This window comes from Nasonia vitripennis, chromosome 1, assembly GCF_009193385.2.
Source record: "Nasonia vitripennis strain AsymCx chromosome 1, Nvit_psr_1.1, whole genome shotgun sequence".
NCBI classification, from domain to species: domain Eukaryota; kingdom Metazoa; phylum Arthropoda; class Insecta; order Hymenoptera; family Pteromalidae; genus Nasonia; species Nasonia vitripennis.
This window is the reverse complement of record NC_045757.1, coordinates 11,372,041-11,398,560: the sequence shown is the minus strand read 5'-3', so window position 1 is coordinate 11,398,560 and position 26,520 is coordinate 11,372,041. Positions and strand designations below refer to the sequence as shown.

At 46.9% G+C, this 26,520-nt stretch overlaps 2 protein-coding genes across 3 annotated transcripts; both read right to left on the bottom strand.

Moving 5' to 3' along the window:
* Nucleotides 1-895: 895 nt before the first annotated feature.
* Nucleotides 896-4,882, bottom strand: LOC100678261 (trypsin-1-like). Its single transcript, XM_032596226.1, has 5 exons — nucleotides 4,815-4,882; nucleotides 3,852-3,990; nucleotides 3,458-3,577; nucleotides 3,053-3,232; nucleotides 896-2,712 (listed from the first exon to the last, which is right to left on the bottom strand). The coding sequence occupies exons 2-5, from the start codon at nucleotides 3,960-3,962 to the stop codon at nucleotides 2,554-2,556; spliced, it is 570 nt and encodes a 189-aa protein (XP_032452117.1). The 5' UTR covers nucleotides 3,963-3,990; nucleotides 4,815-4,882; the 3' UTR covers nucleotides 896-2,553.
* A 773-nt stretch (nucleotides 4,883-5,655) lies between these two features.
* LOC116738490 (trypsin-1-like) lies at nucleotides 5,656-7,760 on the bottom strand. Of its 2 annotated transcripts, none has more exons than XM_032596224.1 (5): nucleotides 7,330-7,760; nucleotides 7,100-7,251; nucleotides 6,700-6,835; nucleotides 6,358-6,465; nucleotides 5,656-6,127 (listed from the first exon to the last, which is right to left on the bottom strand). In XM_032596224.1, exons 1-5 carry the CDS (start codon nucleotides 7,417-7,419, stop codon nucleotides 5,693-5,695), a joined length of 921 nt encoding a protein of 306 aa, XP_032452115.1. In that variant the 5' UTR covers nucleotides 7,420-7,760; the 3' UTR covers nucleotides 5,656-5,692. The 2 variants fall into 2 exon arrangements, with proteins under 2 accessions (XP_032452115.1, XP_032452116.1); XM_032596225.1 differs by having other exon boundaries at nucleotides 5,656-6,090; nucleotides 7,330-7,694.
* Nucleotides 7,761-26,520: the final 18,760 nt, after the last annotated feature.

Here is a 26,520-nt window from a genome sequence, read left to right as displayed (position 1 = left end):
CTTTGAAATTAGGTGTTCCTAACCTTAAAAAAATCTCGATTGCATTTAAATCATTATTATTGCGCGTATGCGCAATCTGTTAGTATCTACTTAAATATATTATCCTAATTTTTCATGTATAAAAGGTTCATTCAAGGATATTAAGTTATTAACTTAATATTGCAAGTTGAAAGTTTGCTCGGTATATTTCGTTTCGTTCAGAGTTTTCATCTTCTCCCGATATTTTTCGTCTCCTCCGGTCACGTGACTTCCGGTGAGTATATTTGGTATTATACACCAGTGGTTACAGAGTTAATCTACTCTACCGACATTCGTCTGCTACTCGGCGACACGCGATTATAATATGCATGTAATGCTATACGTATATATGCATATATTGCTATACGATTATATGCGCGATGCGATCGATGTCTGAACTAATAGTAGCTTGTTGTCTATCGAATAGATCAAGATTTAATGAAGTTCAATAGCAAGAAGAATATGCTTTGTAAAAGATGTGAAATCTCTCCAAAAAAAAAACTTTTTTCAAATGTGAAAATCTTGGCAAGAAAAAGGCTAATAAACGTAGTGAAATCTCTAAATATAAAAATGTCAAGTAAATGTTTTTTGCTATACGCATTAAGATATAAAACTAAAGTTAAAATTATGTTTTCCCAAAGAATGATATTTTTATTGATATTATTATTTTAATGCGTATAGAAAAAAAACATTTACTTGACATTTTTATATTTAGAGATTTCACTACGTTTATTAGCCTTTTTCTTGCCAAGATTTTCACTTTTGAAAAAAGTTTTTTTTTGAGATTTCTTATATACCTTAAGTTGACACATTTGAAAAAAAACCTTTAGTTACACCAAATACATATTTCGCATTAAAAAAAAAAACTTGTTTTCGATTGTTTTTACATTGCTTTATTAAGATATAAATTATTTATTACAAACAATATTGTACCTACATTAATTTTTAAGTTCCTATTTTTGGTCTTGAAATCCAAGAGAAGACCAAGACGGAATACTCTATAAGTCTCGTGGTCACTCATCAATTTGGCATAACTCGATATTGTTGAAGCGATGACATTTCTCTCCCAGTCTTCTTCAAAAGGACGCGAGAGATCACGAAAGATATAAATGTACTGTTCTTCGGCTAGATCCAGCACTTCTTATACGTCGCGATAAACACGTCAAACTGTATACATCCGGTTTGTGCGATAACGCTGAATTCGTCGATGATGAGAAAAATTCAATCTACGCTCCGTGGGAACTGCGAGGGAAAAATCTTAAAAGCTCGGGCTTAGATTGTTCTTCCGCGCGGAACAAGCCAGACTGGGCGAGAAAAGTGCAGCAGACCCGCCGCTAAATAGAATTATTATGTCGAAAGCGGAGAATGACCCGCGCGTTTTCATCCCCCGGATACACACGGACTGTACGGATATGTGTGTATGCGCATGTGGGTGTGTGTGTTTGTGCGCGGATAATACCCGAAGAGAGAAAGCACGGGAAAAAATCGATATCGCTATACCGGACGAGAAACGTCCGTTTCCTTTCGGGTTTCCGCTTGTGTGTGTGTGTGTGTGTGTGTGTGTGTGTATGTGCACGAGGCGCTATTTCTCTGTCTCTAGAGCGCGCGGGCGCTTTCTTCGTTATCTAGATTCGCGCGAGCACCTTTCGGATTCCGACAACGGTTTCGACTGCAATCTCCGTGAAATTGGAAAATTTCAACACTGACAGACGAATTGCTTATAGAACACACAGGCGGAAAATAATATTGGACGTTTCGTGTCTTTTCTCTCCCTCTCGCACACGCGGACTCGCGATACACACTCACGTAAATAATATAGATTGACTCGGCATTGTTTGCACATCGCGTATACGTTATGCAATAGTTTTGGAAACTATATGAATTGAAATTTATCGATTTACATTATTACGTCACAGCGTCCCTCGCTTTCTCACAGCTGCGAATCCATGAATGGCCATCAGCGGTAGCGAAGTATACATCTCACGCAGTCGCAGCTGCTCGCGGAACGAAACGACGAGAGGGGAGTCATTCCCGTCGCGAGCGCGCGCGTTGTCGTGACAGTGACGCGGCTAATTATTCCCGGCAATCGGAAGTCGGCTGCAGCGCATTAGTCTCGCGGCGATAAATTAAACGCTCGGCGCTTCGCAGATCGCGACGCGCGTGTCCTATTTATGACTTATCGCCCTCCCCCCCTTTCGCTCTCTCTTTCGCGTCCGGCTACACTGCTCGCATAAACATACGCTATTTTTCGCTCGATTTCCGGGTTATCGAGCGCACATACTCCCGCGCAGTTTTCGGAGATAGTGAGGGGGTGGGGGGCTGGTCCGATAGTTGAATCAGCGCAGAGTTTCGAGCCTATCCGCTCGAACTCGCGCGAACTTATCGCAACGAATTGGCGCGCGCTTCCGCCTAATCGCGTCGGTGTATAATAATAAATAGTGTATAATACTCAACGCGCGAGCTGGCAGAAATACGCGTACGGAAAATCGATCGAATATTACATGATTAGGAGCTAGTGTGTAGTTTTCAGTCTTGTCATTCGGAGGTGTGCAGCGAGAGGATCTTGGCGATCCAAGGCAGGAAGCTGCTGATCTTCGTGTAGACGGCCGGGTAGCTCGACGCAAAGCAGCCGTCCGCCGAGGAGAGGATGCCCACGAGGATGTCATGGTTTGCTAGCGGTGCTCCGATGTCGCCCTGAAAGCCGAACATGCAATTCGAAAAGTGTCAAACCTACCAGACGCTGCTCTCACAGCTCCAATTCACACGGCCCCTTAAAAATCCCACTCTGTATATAAGACAGTGTATCCGATTCGCACGACTCCCCCGGGAGATTTGAATTTCAGCTCTGCGCCTCTAAATTATCCGCTCGCTCGGCCTCGGGCGTGTATAGAACGCAGCGCGGCCCGTTCAAAAGGCGAACATCGTCGTCATCGCTGCGCATTCTCGTCGTTTTTCGCGGTGGCGCTTTCCGGCAAGATAAATGACATATCGTCCGGCGCGGCTATACCACGGCGGCGGCGCTTGTTCGACTCACCTGGCACGTCTCTTTGGCATTAGGGTTGCCGGCGCAGAGCATTTTTCCCGAGACTGCTTTATAGCTGGGCATCGAGCGGATGCACGTGCGTTGATTTACGAGCGAGGCGCCCGTCACGCTCAGCTGCGATTCGAAGCCACGGCTGTGTAGCTCCGCTGCTGCTGCATCGGACTTCTCCTTCTGCGCGCGTTTGTATGCGCGGGACGACACATAAAAAAGAAACAGAGAGGCGGAAAAATAACAAAATGGAGGGTGAAGCGGCTGTTTATGACTATGCGAGCTCTTCGCTCGGCCTCTCGGCTTTATTAGCGAGGAACGATGCGTCGCATAGATTTTTGGAAAGCCGTATAGTATATAAAAAGGAGGATTCGCTCCGCAAAGGGAAAACAAATAAATAACGCTTACCTGGAGCCTGGCCCAGCCGCTGACGCGCAGCATGCTCCCGTCCTTCAGATGATAATTCTCCGAGCTGGGCAGAAATATCGGCAGCAGGTTCGAGTCCACGAAGCTGACCGCCGGCTTTATCTGCGGCACACGCGCGGCGCATTTTTATGCCAACTCTGTATTATAGATATATATACACACCAAGCCTTTGTCAATCCGCGTTTCGTTTTTCGTCGAAATTCGTGGATGCAGCGTAAGAAAATAAAATGTATCAGCGGATATGTGCGCGCGTGGAGTATACGCAGAGGAAAATATCAATATGCCCGTGGGCCCGGATAGTGGCTTAAAAATATACGTGGAATTTCGAATTGGAAGAAAAAAAAAGAAACAGAGCCGCGGTACATCGCGAGCATACCTCGAGCAAGGCGATGTTACCGGTGAGCAGGTCCTTGTCGAAGGTCTGATGAACGACGATCTTGGAGACGTTGAAGCGATGCCTCGGGAGCTGGAGCTCGGAACTTCCCATCGCCACGCTGACTCTCGGCACGCTCGAGCTGCGAAAAGCAATTGCGCCGCTCGTTTAAAAGCCAGGTACACGTACTGCACCCCCCAGACAATATAGCGCTCGCGGAATCCGCCGCTGCGCCACGCTGTCTGTGTGCAGTGCAATATCGGATCGCGAAGCTCGCGATAAACAAGCTCCGGTCTTATCGACAGGCTACGTATACACGTGTACACACGCAGCGAATAAAAGAAGCGGCTGCTGTATGTGTATGTGTGTGGATATACGCACTCGTAAACACAGGAAGCGGCGGTTATAATCCAGGACTCGTGGACGAGGGCGCCGCTGCACACGTGCCGACCGGCTCGACGCACCGACACCTACAACAGAGGAAAAGAGAGACACACACGCGTGGATATGGGATATTCGATTTTCCTCGAAATTAAATCCGACTGGAAATAACGAGTGGCTCGTGTCTTCCTGGATTTTTACTAGGTCAACGCCGGCTGAATACGCAGCGGATTGCCGCTGTTTTCACCGTGCGCAAAGCTTTTATGTTCTTTGGTCTAATCAGCGCGCTCGCGTGTTTCGTTCTCGTTTTTCCGATGCGCTCTCCATATATTGCTATCGTATCGGCGATTTTTTTTCATTTCACGCACTCGACGCTGTCGCTAAATTTCATACCGATATCGACGCGGCCTGTCGTCGCTCGTTATATTCGTGTTTTTCGCGGGGACACTCACGCGTCCTCTGTATACACAAACGATTGAAAGCGAGCTTCGATAATAACGGATCGCTGAAGCAGCGAAATCCGATATTTTTTTTTAACGAAGAACGAAAAATCCGCCGTATATAGGTGTGGCGTATTATACTCACGTGGTAAGGAAAGTCGGCGATATCGACGTGTTTTCTCCCTTGAAGGGTCGGCTGCGGGATTCCGGCGGCGATCGCTGTGTGCGCGCACATATTTGAAAGAAGAGAAAAGAAAGAGTTTGAATTTAAAAGATTTTCCGCGTTCGATCAGCAGAGGCTCTAACTTACTTTCGCACCAGAGGATACAGAGGACAACGAGCAGCTTGGACATGTTGACTATCCGCCGTGGAAAACTTCTCTGCTGCTGCTGTTTTGGCTTTCTTGGAGAAAACGCGCGCGAGGGAGATAAGAACGACGCGTCGAAGCGACTTGAACTTTCGGCCAGATAAAGAACTCGACAAATGATAGTTTCGTGTGGCGAGAGCGATAACATCGTCCTAGCCCTTATCTCCTCTTTTCCAGCGGCTCTCAAATTTTCCGTTCTACATATAACTGTATACCTACACCGCCGCTCCGCGTGCATCGAGACTTCCGGTGTATTGATAAAAAAAAGAAGAAAATTACACATCCGCGGAGCTCTTCCGGGCTTGAAAAAGTGGCTTTCGATGCGGAATAAAGAAAAAACAAGGATAAGCAACTTCTTGCCAGCGCCTCACCACCTCGGCCGCGTGTTCTCTTGCGGATATTTATGTAACTTTTTCTCAGCGCGCAAGTCCTCCCCGTTCAGCGAAAGTTGAGCGCGCGCGCGGAGAGAAAGCGAACTCCGCGGAGAACTATCGTAAAGAGCTTTGCTCCTGCCAGTCGAGCACTTTCGTAATGTTTTACTTTTCTTGCCTCGCTCCTATACCCGCTTCTCGGCAGCCCCGGCGCACGACGTCGACATGAATATAAAAATTAAAACAACTTCCTTCGACACTCCGACATTGTATTCGCATTAGAGTTTATGTACAGTGTATAGGTATATATGTATAGATACAGCTCGAGAGCTGGGCTGTATCGATTTGCGAAGAAATCGTTTTTACATCGTCGAGAGCGAGGCTCAGACGCCGGTGACGCTGGTGATCCAGGGCCGGAGGTAGGCGACGTTGCTGTAGACGCCCGGGAATTTGGGCTGCGCGCAACCGTAGCCCCAGGACACGATGCCGTAGAGGGTGTTGTTGGCGCTGAGGGGACCGCCCGAGTCGCCCTGGCAGGAGTCCTTGCCGCCGACCTTCAGCTGTCCCGCGCAGATCATGCGATCGGTTATGGGCCTGACCGATTTGTAGGCCTTGCTGCAGACGAGATGATCGACTATCGGCACCGACGTCGCCATCAGATCGTTCGTGCTCGCGCTGCCTTGCTGCAACCGTTTCGACGTTCTTACTTGCACGAAGTTGCTTGGAAAGTTTATAATTACACATCAGTGGCGATGCGGCTTAATTGCGCTCTAATGTTGTTTAAACTTTCGGGATATACGCGTATATCTTTGAACGCTGCATCGCTCGCTGGCATATTATATATATATATATATATATATATATATATAATAGCGTGTACGGTATGAATAATATACACTCAAAGATTCGCATGAATATATAAATTACTCCATGAATAAATATGACTCTACCTGAACAGCACCCCAGCCGGTTATATTGACTACTTCTCCGCCTTGCAAATCTCGCTCCGGTAATTGGATTGGCCGCACAGACGATCCGTAAGAGAACTCGTCATCGATCTTTTTTTATAGAAATTAAAATTTTCATTTCGTCAGATCATTGACACATTCAAACCAATATATATGTATTCGAAATCGGACGAGCGAAACTTATTATGATTCCGTTCACCTATATTCTAGAATCTAGAATCTTTCTCGATGCGGTGCGATCTAAAGTTAATAATAGTATTATTCTAGATTGTACAATAGGCCAACGTACGGGTGTTCCGAATATACTTTGAAAGACATGTCAACCTTAATAAGGGCGATGTCGTAGTCGATCGCCGCGAAATCGTACTCGGGATGCCTTACGATTTCCGAGACGTTGTGGAAGGTACCGTTGTACCTGTGACTACTGCCAGCCCCGACTCTGTAAGTCGACGCTCTGCCACTGCAAATGAGAATTAAGTTCGCCATGCAGTAACCGTCTAATTTCGGGAATCTCGAATTGGATACGCGGTTTTTAGCATTTTTGAATTGGCATATATGACTATCACGGGTGCGTTTTCGAAATATAAATTCTCCTCGTTTCTCGTCAAAGTAGTTGACGCGCGACGACAATGTGTACCAGCAATAAACCGAGTATAAATAGCAAAACTACTAACTATATTGCGCAGCGAGTTTAACGAGCAGCTGCGGAAAAATCTTGGATTACCCAACGCAGTGTCCCGCGGTGACGGCCCACTTTCTGCTAATGATCGACGCGCCGCAAAGGTGTCTGCCCGACTGCTGGAAAGTCAGTTGATAAGCATGTTCCTCGATGTTGACTTCCTTGCCGCCGACTATTCGGTTTGTCCGGTGCGAAGCCTGCGAACACAGAATTACTCGACTTATACACAGCAAACGCGACGCAGGATACCGTCCATCTTTTTCCCGAAAGCTTACCCAAACACGTCCCGATGCAGAAAGCAACGAGCAGTACTCGAACGTGCGACATTGCGACAGCGATTGGCAATAAAAAGTCCGCTCGCTCATTTATACGGACTAGCTTTCGCGCTGCAATCTCCGCCCATGCGCTGCACTAGGAAGAACTTTTTCATCCCGACATTCGCTATCGATTCAAACTACAATCTTATCGCTCGATGCTCGCTCTTTTCCCGTCGTCAATCTTTGCAGTGCCCACACACGCTCCCTTTTTTTCGATCGCGATCGATAATCTCGCTATAACTGCGAGCGATGACTGATTGTTTATGCCGCTACGAAATCGGAGCCATAATCTGTACATGTTCACAGCGACGCGCACGTGAGGCCGGCGCAGTTTTTTCGTCCTCTCGCTATACTGCTATACTTCGGCGAAACGCTATAATGAGTTATTCCTAGCGATAGTAGAGAGGAGATATAGAGGCACACGCGTGTGTGCACAGCGATATCTATATATCGATTAGCTCGTTATCGGCAGCAAGAAGCGTATAACGAGCGGACGCAGTATAGAGGCTAATGCGCATCGCGCTCGCCGGATACTCGTAATTAGAAATGTCTGCGGCACAGATCGAGCCCCCCTCCCCCTCCGAGAAGTCAACTGCAGTCGCCGCGAGAGATATCGTTATGCGCGCGCTCGTCTGCGGGCGTAAAAATATCCGTGTCCCATTATACTATTATATATTATTATCGCGAGGACGCGATCGATATTGCCATGTCTCGCTAGCATGCTGTGTGTACACCGCGCGAGGTAGAAGATTATTCAATTAAAATAGTTGCTGCAGCGCGAATCGATATATGCGGGAGAAAAAAGGGGCTGTATACACACCGGGCGCTTCTTTTATTTTATAGATGAAGTTTGCCGCGGGCAAAGTTTGGCGAGCACGCGGTAATGGCACGTTTAGAAGGAGCGAGCCGAAGGAACTTAAACGAGTTTCGTGCGCGATGTATAGCCGTCGCGACTTCGGGAATGTTTAATCGATGGCATCGCTTAATTAGCAATTAAACGACATTAAGTTGCGAGCTTTTCATGCTCTGCAGTCGTTTTTATGAGGTTGCGAGTATTCACGTGGCAAAAACGAACGTCTCTCATATTCATGAAATTATTCGACGTTTCCTACGCTCGTTACCTCTACATCAACGGTCTTATTCCAGGCTGAAATCATCGTGTCGCTCTGCATTATCTCTTGAAATCAGAGCAGAGCCGTCACAGTAGCGACGTTTCCGTCTTGGAGGATCCCGCGCGATACAGCCGAGCGCGCACTTGTGCGCCGTATGCAAAATCGACGTATTCAAAACGGCCACCGCCTCAGCCGCGCAGAAAAATGCCGACTCAGTCTCGCGGCAAATTTTTCGATCCCGAAAATTTGTTATTCCAACCGGGCTGGCTTCACCGTCATCCCCCCCCCCCTCGCGCGCGTGCATGTGTATAAGACAGAGACAGGTCTTGAGAGAGACAGAGAGCGGGGGAGTAGAGGGGGGTGTAAATGGGGGAGAGTCTTTCGTCGAGGCTGCGCACTTGCAGCTAGCCGTACGACAGCTGCCTGGCGATTAACATATAAATCAAATCTCCGCCCGCGGCAGAGAGAGAGAGAGAGAGAGAGAGAGAGAGAGAGAGAGAGAGAGAGAGAGAGAGCGGCGCATCCGTGTCTTCCGCTAAGCTTCTGCTCCTAGCGATGTCACCCATTTCGCGTCTGTTTCCGCGCGGAATACGCCTCCGTCTTCCTTATCCCCCTCTCCAGCTGCCACACATACACACACACACTGCTGGCTTCTTCATATACGCGCGCGAGAGAGGCGCGGCCTTGCATATCAACGAGTACAGGGAAAATTGGGCGCCGTCGAAAATTTCTAATTAATATGTGCGCGCGCGTATAATACGTATAGAGCACACACTTCTATACGGGCCGATTGCGCATAACGCGAGAGACGTGTACAGACGCGACCGAGTTTTTACACACACGCGGACAGCCTGATGATCTTCCGCATAGTTTGCGCCAAATAATTATGCAGCACAGAGCGAGAGAGAAAGAGAGAGACGCAAGCCCAGGCGTGTCAAGTATATACAATAGAGTCACGCGTCAGTCGACGCCGACGACAAAGGATCAAGCTCGTTATCCTCGCGCGATACGCCGAAGTTCGAAGTATACGCGAGCTTGCCCCCGAGCTTATTGTAAATTTGAAACTTGCCGCGGCGCGAAACACAAGGCTCTTTGAGTGGAGCTGTCTCCGGCGGATCTTCGGCGGCGTTTTGTACCCTCGGCGCGTCTGTCCTTACGCCTTCGAGCTTATGTAATCTAAACGCATACGCTCCTTCGGTGTAGCGTTAGTTGTAAGGGGCGAGAGAGAAGGAGGCAGTCAATGATATTAACCTTGTCGCAGTCGAAATGTAAAAACAAAGCGCGAGAACAGCGGCTCGAAAATACATCGCCGCTGATGTGTCTAGAGTAGAGAGGACACTCGGGCGGCATTATACCAGCCGGGCTGTTCAAAATTTCTATCCATTACCATTATCCCTCAAACTCCCATCGCACTGGATATATAGCTCCGCAAGCTCAAGCTCTCCTCCATATACTCTCATACTCTCCCAGGCGTGTCATCCGGCGCACGCGGCTGGAAATGCTAAGTAAGATTTTTCCCTTTCTCTCTACCGGCTCTCCACGCACCCGCGCGCGCGCACGCACTCGCCGGCTTCCTTCACTTCTATATCTATATACGATATAAAGTATAAAGAGCCGGCGTTAAACTTTTAGAGCCTTCATTACAAAGAAGCGTAGCTTGGGTGGCGTATAAAATTTAACGCGAGATTAAGTCCCTGCAGCGCCTGCAGTAGTCGTCTTTAAAATTCGCCAACTCGAGTGACGTTAACATTAATAGTCATAATAGGCGGTGCTGGCTGGCGGTGAGGAGACCGAGGAGGGGGCAGTACAGAGGGCTCCCGAAATAATTGAGTACTTTATTCGAGATGGAGCTTGCACTCAGCGCGCCGGAACCATTATTTAAATGCGCGGACTATAACGCTTGTTCTGTCAACTCTTTCGATCATCATTGTTGCATCTAGGCAGCGCGGTTTTCTCGCGTCGAGCGATTTAAAATAAAGCAAACGCTGCACTCGCTATTAAGCGCAATTAAATTTAATCAGCTCTAGGTACTGGGTCCTGCTCTCGAGGGGAGAGTCTATTATATATATATACCGGGTACAACACACTCGGGGGCTAAATCCCGCCACACACGTCTAGGGTGGGGGTCAGTGTCTCGAGCAGCGTAGAGCCCGATAAAATATGCACGACTCCTTGACTCCGCGCGCGCGCACTCATAATTCACGTCTGCTGCGCCGACGGTGAATAATTTGGCGCGCTGCCTGAATTATTTCCTATAACGTAAACAGTTCAACTCTTCCTTTCGCTCTCTTCCTCTTTCGATTCGCTGCGGTAGCATATATCTATGCGCATGCAGAGAGCAGCGAATCTCCCTCGATAAATAGAGTCATCGCCTACTATTATATCCATAGCCGCGGCTAATCCGCTGCTGACTCGACACTCGGACAAACCTCTCGTGCAGCGGCTCGGAAAGATGAGACGAGATATAACGGCGCCGCCGCCGAGCCATAAAGCAAAATGCATAATTGAACCGGTGAGTGATTAGGAAGCTCCGCTCACGAGCGTCGAACTTGCCTGAATAATTTAAATTCCGCTTCGGGATGCGCCGAGGGTTCTCTCTCTCACTCGCTCTCTCTCTTTCTCTCTCTCTCTCTCTCTCTCTTTCTCTCTCTCTCTCTCTCTCTCTCTCTCTCTCTCTCTCTCTCTCTCTCTCTCTCTCTCTCTGGCTCTTTTCCCTCTCCTCCGCGAGTCTACGTGTATACGTGTACGTACGAACTCTTGGTTGCTGCTCGCTTTTTCTCGCCCCCCCCCCGCAGCAAATACGCGGAATGTAGCTGGAAAATGACGGAGGACGGCCCGCCCAAGGACACGAGCCTATTAGTCCTTCCTGCGCCAGTGTATACAGCCCCGAGGCTATTGTGCGCCGCCGCAAGGATCTCTCGAGTGCGGTCCTATCGGAAAACAACAAGTGCTTCCCACGAGGACTGAACTATTTCCCATTGAGTTCGAGTAATGTGCCGAACAATATGCGCTTTCGATGGTTTTTCAGCATATGGTACATAATCAAGAATCGCACAATTACGCTTATAACACAAAACGAGCGGGCGCAACTTTATCGAATTCCATCCAACGAGTTTACGATGCCGCAAGCTCGACCATACGCGCCACTTCGAAATTCAGCCACGCAGAGCGCGCGCGCGTATAAGAAAGAAAGCTCTCACCTTTTTGCCAATTCAATAAACTCGTGAAACACTCGCACGCGTACGTAGCAGCAGCAGCAGCAGCAGCAGAAACGAGTACCATGAATTTCCCGGCGAAAAAAGAGCAACTGTATAAGAAAAGACAGAGCTGCAGCAGCGCGCGACATATCATAAAATCGCTAGCCTTACAGCGACGCGGCAAGAAACACAGCCACTCTTTTCTCGTACACCTACTACTCTCATGAATGCTGGAATCGTTAAATAATTGAGCCCGAATAAGGGCGCTACCGGCAAAAAAGAATATAGCTGCCGCCGCCGGATTGGGAGATAAAAAGCTCTACTGCACACATACATACTCGCTGCAGTGTGTAGCCGAGCGGAGAAAAATCGCGCTATGCATCGCCAAGGGAGTCGCAGTAGCAGCAGCACAGCGGCAGACGTCTTGGGACGTTTTACATGTCAAAGTGCGCCCGGGAGCGGCTGTATGCGTATATAAGCAAAGAGCTTTGAACGTATCTCGCGCAGTCGAGTTGAAAAACAAATAAATTTATTCCTCGCGATTCTTCCTCGCTGATCTACGCTCGAACAGTTTTTGACTTACTCTCCTGCATTTATCGCTGCTATGGATGTTTTGCCGAGAATTTTCAAGGATTCGTCTCGACGATTCGATATTTTTGGTAAGGAGCTATCAAAGCAGAGAATCGATGAGCTTTCCGAATCGATCACATTCGTCGAATGCCACGATTCAATCAGTCTTGATTTTTCAGCAATTCGTTGACTGATTAGAAAGGCAATTCGTTCGGTTTGCAGCAAAGAATTATATAAGACGATCTGCTGTCTGGAGAAATTTGTTAAAAAATCACGCTCTTAATCTGCGTACAGAAGATGGCTGCGTCGGGACTACGAGACATTTGACTTTAATCCGTCCTATATTTTGTAAAATCTTCAATCCAATCACGCCAAGACGTACCTAGACGTCTTGTCGCGAGAGATTGGAAAAAATAGCCTCCTACGGATCGTCTGAAAAGCAGCGCTGCCGGAATCACTGCGCTTCTACGTCCAAACCCCTGCACCTCGAGTGGAAAACGAGCGCGTAACCGTCGTCCTCCGTAGATATAGCTCGTACTCTCCCTGCTCGAGCTTCGAGCTTAGTTAAGGCAGCATTAGGGCTAGCCGCGCTACAGCCGCCGCCATAGGGAACGCTACTTGCGGCGGCGGCGGCTCGCTCGCGATGTAATCAACCGAACGAGCGAGCGCGACGCTTGAGAGCTCGCATGCTTGACCCTGTGTGCAACAGCGGCAGCTGAATAAACCATGAGCCGCGGGACTCGGGAGCGGGATGACGGAATCGAAGACGTTATACGATGCATATTATATGAGCCGCGCGACGCGAGGGAGATGCAAATTCGGAAAAGGATATTCCTCCTATAATTTTCACGACTGTCGGCTACACTCTTCACGCGCGTTCGACGGGAATTTCGGCGCGGGGGAAAAGTGGAAAGCGCGAGGGCACACGAGTCAGGCGTATATACCAGTTGACGAAAGTTCGCCGCTGAATATATATGGAGTAGCTTATCGAGTGCGCGCTCGCTCGCGACAGCGGCGTGTCCGTAATGGCATTTCAAGTGCTATAATGGAGGCTGATATTAACGAGCTTAACCGCATCGAGAGAGACAGAGCCGCTCGTGGAAAGCGCATAGCAGTCTCTGCGCGCAGCTAGACAGCCAGCGAGACAAGTTTCAACTCTGAAGTGATATTAAACATCTGTCAAACCGGAAGAGGTTACGAATAGTGGGAGTTGCCGAGAGAGAGCCGCGAAATGAAGTTACGAGTGCTTGTCAGGATATTACGTTTGAGTTTGCCGCGTAATATACGCGGCGCGCGCGCAAGCTCCGCTAGACTCTTGGCCTGGAGAGAGTAGACTATGGACTATAGCTATAAGAGAGAGAGAGAGAAAGAGAGAGAGAGAGAGAGAGAGAGAGAGAGAGAGAGAGAGAGAGAGAGAGAGAGAAGCGTTTACATCGGAGCGCACAGTTGTCGAGGATGAGCAACTAACAGCAATTGCCCATAGCAGCCGGTGCAACTTGCAGCTTATGCCCGCCCCGGCTTTTCGTATACTTTTCGTCTTTTCTTTTCTCGTTAATCGGAGTGCCAATTACGCGCTTGCAATCGAGCTGGAAACCCATATCACGATCACGTGTATAATTCAATTTCGGAGAACGTTCAACGCGCTACGACGATCGTCTTGCACTTGACAACTTCGAAATTTCGCGTCTGTGCATATAGCTTGCAACTTGCTCCGACTTGCATATTATACACATATAGACGTGTGCGAATCATCGATCTCTCGGCAAACTTGCCGATCCGCGCGCGGCCGCTTCAACTCTCCGAACTAATAAATATCAGCGGTAAAAAGAGCATAGCTCCAAGGAGCGAAACGCGTATGACCGTCAAAGATTAACGGCGGCGCAAGAACTTTTTGACGAAGACGAACCGACGACTGATGCTCTCTCGCGGAAAAGAATTACAGCGCGTGTGTTGCGCGAAGCGGCCGCAAAACAGAGAGACGAAGGAACACAAAGTAAAAGCGAGAGAGCGAGAGGTATGTCTAGCGGCGAAACTTCTTTCTGTACACTTTTTTTCTCCTCGTCCTCCTTGCGCGTTCTTCTCGCCGCAGAGCAGCCCCGTCTTCATAAATTACGCATTATAACCCGCTCGATCTGGCCGCCGGCTATACTTGTATCTAATTTGAAAAGTTTGCGCGTGCCTCGCATCATTTATATTGTAAATGTATACGTATATGTATACAGGTGCGTATACAGCTGCATAGCGGAGTCAAGTCTCGCGCGGAAGTTTGCCCACGCGGATTTGGCCGGGCCATAAGATATTGACCGTAATCATTCAGTCCGTCTTTCGCGATAGAGCGCGACGGCTCTGCGCAAGCTCCCGGACGCCGAAGTTAAATATTGCTCGGCAACTGCGCTGCGCGTCTTATTCCTCGGCTGAATTATGCGCGCGCACTGTTTACGATATGAGACGCTTTTTGTCTCGGGCCAAGGGCCCTGCCCCGTCTCGCTCTCGTTTCTTATGCAGGCACACTCGCGCGCTGCGTCGTTTTGAAGGATCCTCGACGTAAAATGCAGCGGCTGCTTTTTCCCTTGCGGAGAGAGAGGGAGGCAGAGGCCGTTGTAACGGGGTGACCTCGTGAATCTTTCAAGGGATGCCGCTGCACCGCTGCGGGGATAGAGTGGACTTGGTGCTTCGCGCGCATGTGCGCAGCGCTCGAGTTTTCAAGGGCTCGCGTAATTAAACTGGCGCATTTTTAATTAATCGCGACCTTTGTCCTCGGGCGTGCGCCGAAAGAATCCGGGCTGACTGCACTGAGAACACTAGATATTAAAATTTACTACATATGCAGGAAAAATTACTATATTATATAGTAACGGGCGGTTATACTTACTTTGTATTAAATTTTACTATCTCAGATAGTAATTTCTATGCAGAAATGAAATTTTTAAAAATTTAATTTTTTTTTGCTGGCCAATTTTACACGCTTATTCGAATATGATTATTATTATTATGATTACTGATATGTAATGTTGTTAATTGAAAGAAATGGACCTCTGGAATGGGAGTCGAGCGCGCTGACGACTTACCCAAACAGTACTAAATTTCAAATTTGTACTAAATTTCAAATTTGATATATTAATCACATTTACTCGTGAGTTAATATTAATAATAAATTGACCAAAATTAATCAATAATAGCAGCGAATGATGTTTTATCACTTAACAATACCAGATAAACAAAAAATTATAGATTTTGGTCTCTGATTACTGCATAAATCAACTTTATAACCTCAAATTCTGGCACACGGAGAAATTCTTAAAATAATTTTTACTATATAATGTAGTAATTTCTAGTAAACACATAATAAATTTTAATATAAGTCTAACAATTTTTACTATGAATATAGTAAAAATCGTCATGGAGCGAGTATGACCTGCCGTTACTATCTAATATAGTAATTTTTCCTACATATCTAGTAAATTTTAATATATAGTTCTCTCAGTGATGGTGATGTATAGTCTTCTTTTTTCAAAAGCTCTCGCGTCCTCGGCTGACCGTGCGCGGACCTTTTCCACTGCGGTGCGATGGATACCGATTTAATTGGGTCACTCGCATGTATGCACCTTCGCGCCGTCTATTTGGGACGCAACGGTCGCTCCTTTATTGACCATCTTTTCTCTAATTAGCGATGGCTGTAGGCGAGTTATTGATGAGTATGCGCGATTGATTTCTCATAGCTGCTCCGAGAATATCTTGCCGAAGCAATTGGAGAACTATTTTAGGTCGAGCTTGTTTTCGCGTGAAAATGCATCAAGGTCCGCGCATGAAAGATATTGACACGTCGCCAATAATAGCATCAGCCAGCTATAACTGATATATAAACTCTTCTGGCCGATGAATGCGTCCACGACGAGGAGCTCGATTAGCTCTATACAGGCCGAATTTTGTCCACAGCGGCTCGTATAACTGACCCACCGCAGACGTTCGACCGCAGCTCCTTTCCCTCGGGCCCCCACAACTTTGAACGAGCTGTGTGCACTTTACGCGCTTTGATTTTGATATACCAGCGCGATCACATCGGTGTGCGCGGCGGCTTGCGTGCGGTGTACATAATTATGATGCAGCTACCAGAGCGAAACTTCTCATTTAGCCGAGCTCTCTATATATGCAGGCCAAAGTTTTTCAAGCCCGGGACTTTTGAAAGATCCGCGCGGAAAACAAGAGTTCGCCGAAGTAGCGAGCCTCTTGGCCGCAGCCTTAATTAATCAAGCCCGGAGCGCGCCCCTTCGCGCCAACAAGCCCTGAATACAAAGCCCATATCTTTGTTGCTTATTCGGCTCGAGGGCCCGCGAGTAGGAGAGAACTTTGGCCACGCTTTATTTTCGACTCACTACTTTATAAGCCCCGCGGCATCAGCGACACGACCGCCGGCTATACTTTAATTAACAGCTGGATAATGAAAGTTAAACTGCATTAATCCGGTTCGCGGCCCGATCGTTTTTTCCCGCTCTCTCTCTCTCTCTCTCTCTCTCTCTCTCTCTTTTTTCTCTCTCTCTCTCTCTCTCTCTCTTTCTCTCTCTCTCTCTCTCTCTCTCTCTCTCTCTCTCTCTCTCTCTCTCTCTCTCCCTCTCTCCACGGAGACGCTGAAAGGTTCATTCCATATAAGCGCCTCATACCTCTGGAACTCGCTACCATCACGCCTTCGCAACACTAAATCCATGTTACACTTCAAACAATTAGCTAAAGAATATTTTTATGCACTTGAAAACTCATAATCATCTCACAAACACTTACACTCCGCCACTCTATATATATCATTTCACATTCACTCTATATATATATCATCTCTCACACACACACACACACACACACACACATTATAACTTGTTTTACTTTATACTGTTATTTTGAATTGTACAACACAATGTACAGAAATAAAACTTATTTAATCTAATCTAATCTAATCTCTCGAGGATTCACATCAAGTGGGTGTCTTGACGGTTTGCGGATCACATCTCTGTACTGCAATGCTTTAGATGTCTGAAATTTGGGCACAAAGCGAGTACTTGCGTCAACCCTGTACGCTGTCGCGAATGCTCTGGAAAACATTCTCATGAAAATTGCAAGTCGAAGGATAGGGTGCGTTGTCTTAATTGCGCATCGGCGGGACGCCAGTCTGTTAACCACTCCGCCTTCGATAAATCTAAATGTCCAATGCTCCGAAGCAGGATTGAGCGCAAATCCAGCAGAATCAACTATGGCCGCGATTAGTTTACCGTCTTCTGCTCCGCCGCTTATTAATTTTGCCCATTCTAATGCCGAGTCTATCACCGCTCACCTGTTTGATCTGCAAGCTGTGGTTCGCGAGAGCGATATTCATGTTCTAGGCATTAGTGAATCTTTCCTTAAGCCTTCTGACTCGTCTGTAAGGGCTGAAATCCAGGGGTTCTCTATTCACAGAGTCGATCGCATAGGCCTTGGCCGTGGTGGGGGGTGGCAATTTACGTCCACAACTCGATAACGGTCAAAGAGGTTTGTCGTTCAGCGCAGCCAGAGATTTATCGGAAAGGGCCCGAATTTCTTTTCCTGGAGTTATATTTTTCAGGAACCAGGGTTCTTTGCGGCGTTATTTACAGCCCGCCTAAGACTGGGTATTGGGCCGATGTTGAGGATGCATTAGTGAACTGTAACGGCTCCTATGATTTCACCGTCATCATGGGTGACTTTAATATCGATTGGTCATCTAACTCATCCACGAGGAGCACCCTGGCTGACTCTCTCGTCAGTTGTCATTTGGTGCCTGTGCCGTTCGCGCCTACCCACCATACAAACGATCATTCGCACAGTACGATTGATTACATGTGTGTGTCGGATATTGCCAAGGTCACCTTCTTTAAGCAAACGCTGGTACCTAGTATATCGAAGCACGACATCTTGTTTGCCACGCTCTCGTTTCCGGTGCCTCTTTTCGTACCGACTCCTGTCAGGAGGAGATCGTACAAAAATTTTGATTTGAACAGCTGCTGAAGGATCTCGCGGATGTTGATTGGGACACCCTCAGGTGGTCCAATGATATCGATTTCAAGATCACATTCCTATCAGATGTACTAATGCGGGCTTACGATTCACACGCACCCTACAGGGTTTATACTCCCAAGAAACCGTCCTTGCCGTGGTTCTCGCCTTACTTGAAATCGTTAATTTTGGCACGTAATAACACACTGAGAGACTGTAGACGTCAGGGAGGGGTGAGCGCTGGCGCCCGAAAGCGAGCTCAGGACCGTTATAAGTATCCGTGGAAAACGGTTAAGCATGCTGTCAAGGACACTAAGTTTAATTATTATAAGGACCGTCTGGCGAACTGCACCAACTCAGCGCAGAAATGGAAAATTATCCACTAACTCGGCATCGCAAAATCCGTTAGCAGTGCACCTTTACCTGATACCCCAGACGCGTTCAACAATCATTTCGTGGGGGTTCCACCCCCAGTACCGCTGAGCGTTCTTCCGGAGACCACAACACTGGACCTCCGGTTTGAGTTCAAGAGAGTTGAAGTTTCGGATGTACTCTATGATGAAGCAGGCCCTTGTACGCCCTCTACCCAAGAAACCGGGTGCTTCTGTGATTGGTGATTTCAAACCGATAAGCTTGTTGTGCTCTCCCTCGAAGCTACTTGAGTCGGTTGCGTTAAAGCAAATTTCAGAGTTTGTGCTGGATAATAATATTCTTGCTGCTCAGCAGTCAGGCTTCAGGAACGGGCACAGCACTCACACTGCAGTAGTACGTATCGCCGATGAACTCAGAGGGGCAATTAATGATGAATGTGTCACGTTAATAGTTGGAATTGATTTCTCACGTGCTTTTGATTTGGTCAAAATTGACATATTGCTGAGAAAGCTTAGTGCTTACGGGTTTTCTGACACGGCTTGCTCGTGGGTCTCCTCCTATCTCTCCGACCGCTCGCAAATCGTCGTTTTCCCCAATGGCGATGTTTCTGCTACATTGCCTAGAAATTCAGGTGTACCGCAGGGCAACCTACCTGGGCCGTTATTCTTCTCGCTGTTCATCAACGACCTTCCGAACACGCTTACTTATTGCGACTATCAATTGTATGCAGATGATTTCGTAATTTTCCTTAAAGACAAGATCACGGATTTAGAGGAGATTATCTACAAAGTCAACATCGATCTGGATAGGATTTCACGCTGGGCAGTCAATAATAGCCTGATTATTAACGCGAGTAAGACGCAGGCAACGTGGATAGACTCCCGGGCTTTCATGGGCCGTATTAACAGCAGCATCCTTCCTCCAATCCTACTAGACGGAATTGCTGTTTGTCCTGAGGAATCGCTAAAGGTGTTGGGGGTGATGTTTGACTGCACTTTATCTGGGAGGGCTCACTGCACATGGACCGCTAGGAAAACATTCGCTGCGCTTTCCCGACTCCGAAGGCGCTGGTTTATTCTTAGGTCTATCTAACGAGTTGTCGCTCAAATTAGGCAGGTGCAAAAATGCGGCGATACAGTTTGTTACGCGCAGAAAGATTTTTGAGCATATTACGCCGGACTACGTTGATCTAGAAATTTTACCGTTTAAGACTAGATGCGACTTTATTGCGCCTTGTTTACTTGTGAATATGCGCAATTCTTTCCGAATCGGGGCTTGCTACCTCTGGAATCGTCTGCCGACCGTAATCCGTGCTAATTTTAAACAACCGTGCTTCAAAACACAATTAGTACAAGCATCTGCTAGATCCGCGAACATAGTGAAATATAATTTAGAATAAGCTTTTCATTTTTGTATAATTCGTACATTATTTTTAATCGATACACTGCGTATATAAATTGTAAATAGCGTCTTTTTACTGGTCCGATTCGCTTGCGTTCATTTTATGTTGTTATTTATTTATTTATTTTTTCTCATATTTTGTTAATTTATTTTAAATGATTTTATTATTGTTATTTTTTTTTTGCTTTTTATACACGTGCTAGGGCTTATTTATTGCCCTCTTCATGGAAATATGTATCTACTACGCTATTCTATGTATCTTGCTATTGGCTAATAGGGACCTTGTGTCCTTAGTCATTTAATAAATATATACTCTACTCTACTCTACTCTGTAAATACGCGGGGGAAACTAGATTCTCGATGCGCCGTATATATCCTTCCTCCCCGCGTATAATTGAATTCGTCTTCTCCCGGCTGCGTAATACCTGCGCGACGCAGTAAGTAGTGCACGCGTTTCCGCAGTTACTCGAGAGTAAGAGAGAGGCCAAACTGCTATAAGGTATATACGTTGCACGCATCGATCCTCTGCCGTTTCTCCGTCTGTTCGTTCGCTGCGGTATATACAGACGAGCGAATACCGAGTGCAGCTGCAGCAAAGCCCCTAGTGGCTTTTAATTATCGTCAATTTCAGCGTAACGATAATTACGAGAGAGCCGCTCTCGACTGCCGATATCGCGTTTCGTCAATAGCCCACTGACACGCCTTTCACCGCGCGACACACGTACCTATATTACACTACTGCGCAAATTATTTTTTTTCATTTCACCTCATGCAAAATCGATATCACTCGCTCTCTGTAATTAACATTATAATCGTCGCGCACGAATGCAGCGCGCGGCCCGCCCTGTACCCTTAATATCTATAATATATACGTATATATAACGATTATCGATTTGCTGTCAGCTGTGCGCTCGCGCACGCCGCGGATGTGCTCGATTTCGTAATTGGAATGCTAAGGGATGGTCTAACGTTACTTCGGCCGAGTGACGCGTGAGAAATTTCATTAGGAGTGCTCGGCGCAGGCTATCGGCTCCGGGAATGGCTGCATAATGGCTTGAGCCTGTATTTTCAAAGAGTCTTTCTAATGCAGCGGCGCGCGTGCGGGGAAAAGAGGAAGAGCTTTATAGGTATATCGATTACAGGCGCATTAACTGGTGCCCTCCACGTTAGCTTCGGTACGTGACAGCTATAATCGAAAGCTCTTTGGGATTTATTTTCATTTCCGCTCTTATGTATTTTCATATGCTTTCGAGGCACGGCTATCATCGACTTTTCAAAAGCACTCCATCAGCAGCGAGGAGAGGCGAAGGAAGAAATGGACGAGCTGTTCTTCCTATAGCATGAGAGAAACGAATTCTTTTCAGACCTATTAGTCAAGCTTGCCGTGTAGCGCTATACAGTGCACGCGGAAATTCTTTATTTCGATGAGATTCTGGGTTAATTGTCGAGAGCACGTTAACGGAAGATTACAGGAGACTTACCACCGTCAGGTCATTTCCATGCGATTCAGAATTCAGAATGAAATTCATTCCCGCCGGGCGACGGACAGTTTTGCTCCGACGCTGCCGCTATGCCGACGTCGTCGTCGTCGAGGCTTAAATTCTTTTGTATTTTTAATTTCTAAAGAATAAATCACCTCGTTGCAAGAAACTCATTAATAATTTATACCAGACAGTCGGGATGGGCAGCTCGATATGTTCTCGCAGTGTTAATGCTTTACGATCGTTTTATTTCTATTCAGCAAATTATGGCAAGCTTTCACGGGATAGAATTGTGACAGATTGTGACAGATTGTGACAGATCCTCAGAGATACGAAGTTATAGTTATTAAAAAAGCAGCGAGTTATCGGGACTGTCTCCCTCAAAGCTTCATTAATATTGTCAAATGATTGCTCGAGTTGCCTTTTTTAAAGTGATAACCGGACGTTGCAAAGTTCAATATAAATGGTAATGGGGACAAATAATGTATTGCAAGCTGTGCAGGTTCATTATGCTCAACTTAGTTGCATATGCATGAGCGACAATCGAACGAGATTCGAAAATACCATGTTTTTTAACGTGAAACGTTTAAAACAGAGATGAAGGCAGAGTAATGTACAATAACAAGGATTACCTAAAAAATATGACGTTCAATGATTCTTGGAAGCCAGTAAAGTCCGCAGCAAATTCCTTATCAAACCACTCAAAATTCGCCGGTTAAAACATTCTCACCGCTCGGCATCTCGGCCCACGCGATTTAATAATCCGCTATAAAGCCCGGGCGCGAAAAACAAGAAAAAACCCGATCGCCCCAAGAAGAGGAAAAAGAAGACGGAGAAGCGCAGAGCGGAATTAATCTCGCTCCAGGGCCGATCTCGATAGTCCAATCTAGGGAGCTCGGTAAATTTGCTCGGCAGCAGCGAATGCATTAGAGCGATAAAAGGGGCGCGCGCCCGTCGGGCGAAAAACAAGCTGCCATAAAAAAATGCAGCAGCAGCAGGAGCCGCTGCCGCGCTAAACGCCTGCGAATTTATGGTTATTAGGTGATGCGCCGCGCCACTCGTGAAACACTTAGCCGAAACAATGTGCTGCTGCTGCTGCTGCCGTTGCGTGTGTGTGTGTGTGCGCGTCCGCAGCGTGTATGCAAAGTAGCCGCCGACGGAAAAAGGAGGCATTATAATCTCGGAATGGAAAATTAAAGCGGGGCTGCGGAGTTTTTCCGGAAAAATAAGTGTGCAGAGTCACGCTTTTATCGGGGCTAAAATTTTTCCCAAGATTCAATATCCCCCTTATCGGTTTGCTTTGATTTCGACGGGAGCTAGAGCTGATGGAGTGATCCGCCTACTCGTCTTGTGCGCGCGCGCGGGAGTGCGCTCTAAAATCAATCGTCGCGAGTTTTCTCCGTGAAAGCTTCTCGCGAGCGTGGCTATTACGATTTCCTGGGCTGCTGACCTTATCTTTCGCTCCGACGGATACTGCGTTGCCGGGAGAAAGAGAAAGAGAAAGAAAGAGAGCGAGAGCGAGTCGTGATTGCGCCGAGACATGCCACCTGGCATGTCATTTTGAATGAGTTGCTTCTTCCATCGCCCGATCGATGCTTTTTTCGCTCTTTAGTTTATGGCTCAGGTGTACTTTGTTAATGCTCTTACTTATTTATACATAGCTCCTGCTGTGGACTCGTTTTATATGTGTTGTATACTGTTTTTACTGCTGTTCCACATTCACGGTAGAACTCATAATTTACGTCGCGCTGTATTGATTCGAACACTATTCTAAATCAACGGAAGAGCTTTGCTTTCAATGTTTAGTAAGACGGGAAATCGTACGTTGACGATGTGTACCTGCTCGTTATGGGGAACAATTAAAAAGAAATATTCGTTAAACGAAAGGCATTAATATAGCATTAGGGAAAATGGACAAACTTGGTATAAACTTCAAAGTATTATTTAAAAACAAAAATAATATCCAATAATTGCAATTACCCATGCCATTTCTATCTAGAACAATTAGCATAACTTTCGTGCATATAATTATACAGTGAAACAAAAATGCTTCCAAGCCATTTATTTGTTATTCGTTATTGATGTTCCAGCATAGTATGCTTAAAAACTTGCATGAATATAGCTTTTCCCGTTACAAGTATCAAGCAATCAATATTGTATTGCGAATTACGGTATATATTTATGCTGGAAAGCAATAAAAACCTCAGATCAGTGGCGTATAGTAAGAAAGATATGGACCAGGAAACCACATTCTGCAATGAGTCTTATGAGAAGAAGGAAGTAGATGACTAAAAAGTCTACCTTTTCTGGAATCTCGGGTGGAGCAGAATCGCCTTTTCACTCGTGACATATGCGATACTTTTTGTTCTATTCCACGTAAAAGAAAGCGGGAGGAAACTATATGAGGCTTACCTTTCCGCGCTAGAGCAGGAAAGATTTGCGAGCTCACGCACCGCATACACATCCTATCGGTCTTATATAAGTCATTCTACGAAAAGTCAGATTTTGAGGGCACACGCACCAGAGCAAGTTTCTTACATGCCTTTGGACGTACAATATGTAGGAATCGTGGGTGCCACCACCTCCAAACCAAAAAGCTGCAAGCAATTTAAAATAGGGTAAAAATCGTCAAAAAAGTGAAAATTCATGGCTTCTCAGGCATTTTTTCCTATTTTCAACGGAATCAAAAGTATCCCTCATCGCCAATCACTATTACCTCGTCACACACATACATACGGTACCTTTCAGGCCGCAGCCAACGACAAACAACAGTCTTAATTCCGGCGCCATTCGCAATCGGCTCCCAACCCGTCCGTGTTTCAATGGGAACGCGAACTTGGCGACGATTCCGCTGGAGTTAATCTAAGTTACTACCCCTTCCCCCCCTACTCTCCCTCTCCACTCTTGAGCCGAGTAAAACTGGATTATGTTAAACGGCAGCCCTGCGCGCAGATTAATTAGCCATTCCAGCGCACGAGCTACGGCAGCTGCACTTCCGTTCGGCTAATTTACAAGATCCGACTGGCTTATTCGCGACCTATATAAAGAAAAGGAGAATTTTTCCTTCCTCGCGATTAATTATCTGTCGCGCGTGTGTACGCGCTGTATATACCCACGCACAAACACTGCAGACAAAGCATGATCTCCTCAACAAGTGCTTGACCTTCTTTGACTCCGCTTTTTCACATCAGCGCTGTCGCGGCGTGGCGGCAAAAATAACAGGGCGCGCACTTTTTTGTCAAAAGGAAACGTAATTCCGTTCGCTCCACTTTTGATACTCCCCGCGACTCTAATGCGAAAAACAGAAGAAACCGAGAACATCCGAGGCTCGCGCAAAAATCGCGGGTAATTCGAGCTTGTTTTATTAGCGATCGTCTGGCTGGAAAGAGGAGCGCGACAAAGCATTCGCCGTTCTCTCTCCGTCTCCCTCGCTCTCGCTCTCGTCCCGACGGGCTTCGTGTGATCCGCTCTTGCCACGGCTACGGATATCCGGTTTCGGATTAATCGCGAGCAGCTATACATACACATGTACATGTATATCCTCGGATATATATGCATGAGAGCACGCGGGGTTTCTGAAATTCCGCGAACGGGTGCGGGCAACACCCCTCGCGGTGCCGATCGAAACCCATCGAGCCTTAAGCGCGTGTTAAGCAGCTCTTGTGTTTGATTAAAGTCGTGTTGGAAGGGATTGAAAGAGTCGTGTGGGCGCTTCTGCGGCTCTCCTTTTGTCGGCTTTTCCGACGGTCATTTGACTGAGGATTTGCCTCGTTCTTCGAGTGTTCTCGGCTGCATTGGCTGCTTAATTATATCGATTGGATCGGAGCTTTTCTTCGTCGAGAGACGTGTACCTATATATATATATATATATATATATATATATATATATATATATATATATATATATATCGCCTAGCAACGCTCGATATGTGGAAAATCGTTTGTTTCAATAACGATCGACGCACGAATTTATCTATCTGTCTGATGACTATTTACGACGCCCGTCTAAACAGTCACAGACACCAATATTAATGGCCTGAGCTTGAATTCATATCGAGAAATATAACAGTCCGCGGACGTCTATATTAATTTGAAATTTGGGGATCGCCCAATATCCGCAACAGCGATGATTTAATGAATATCACGCAGCCATGCAGACTTCTGCCTGACAGACAGTAGTCTGACTTTGAATAAAAAACCATCGATATAAAACAGCACATCCAACTCGTGTGTCAGCGCTCCAGCGTCAGTTCCTAGAACCGGTGACAGCTACGAAAATCGCCCATCAGAATGCTTTACGCCGAGTCATTTATTCAAGCCCGCGAAGGTGTGAAATTCCAGCCTCGCGTTCAGAATACCCGGTTGAGCGTAAAAAATAGCTCTCTATCGGCGCAGCCTCTTTCGCGGTTATGAAAGCTCCTGCGCACACGTCGTCTATATACTCGTCGGGACGCATTATACTGCTGCTCGAGGCACTCGGCAGGGAAAACCTTTGTACTTTACTGCCTTCGCCGCCACCGCCGCCGCCGCCGCCGCCGTTGGTTTCTCCAAGTTCTCAGTTCGGGCCCGAGCTTTATTGCATTCCGGCACTCGCGTCGCGCGTTTTTCTGCCGCTACTTACGGAACTTTTCAAGGATACTCGCGCGCGCGCGGCGAACATTCGATAATTGCAAAAGTTCTCCTGCGCCTTAAATTCCGGCTGCTGTTGCTGCTGCTGCTGGCCTTATTTTCCATCCTTATACTTCTTGTTTTTTTTTTGCTCCGCGCAGGAGCTTGCTTTCGAGCGCCGGCTATTATCTATTTTCTTGTTAACTCCCTTTCTCTCTGTCCATCTCCTTTTGCAAATTCCTTCATTAAATTGCCCGGATTCCAGCGGAGCATGATTCGCTCCCGGCTCTCTCTCTCTCTCTCTCTCTCTCTCTCTCTCTCTCTTTCTGTGTCTCTCGTCGCGCAGTAAGTAGTGTCGAATATTAGACGCTACGTCACGACGGCGCTTGCGTTTGCGCGCTTCTTTCTCCG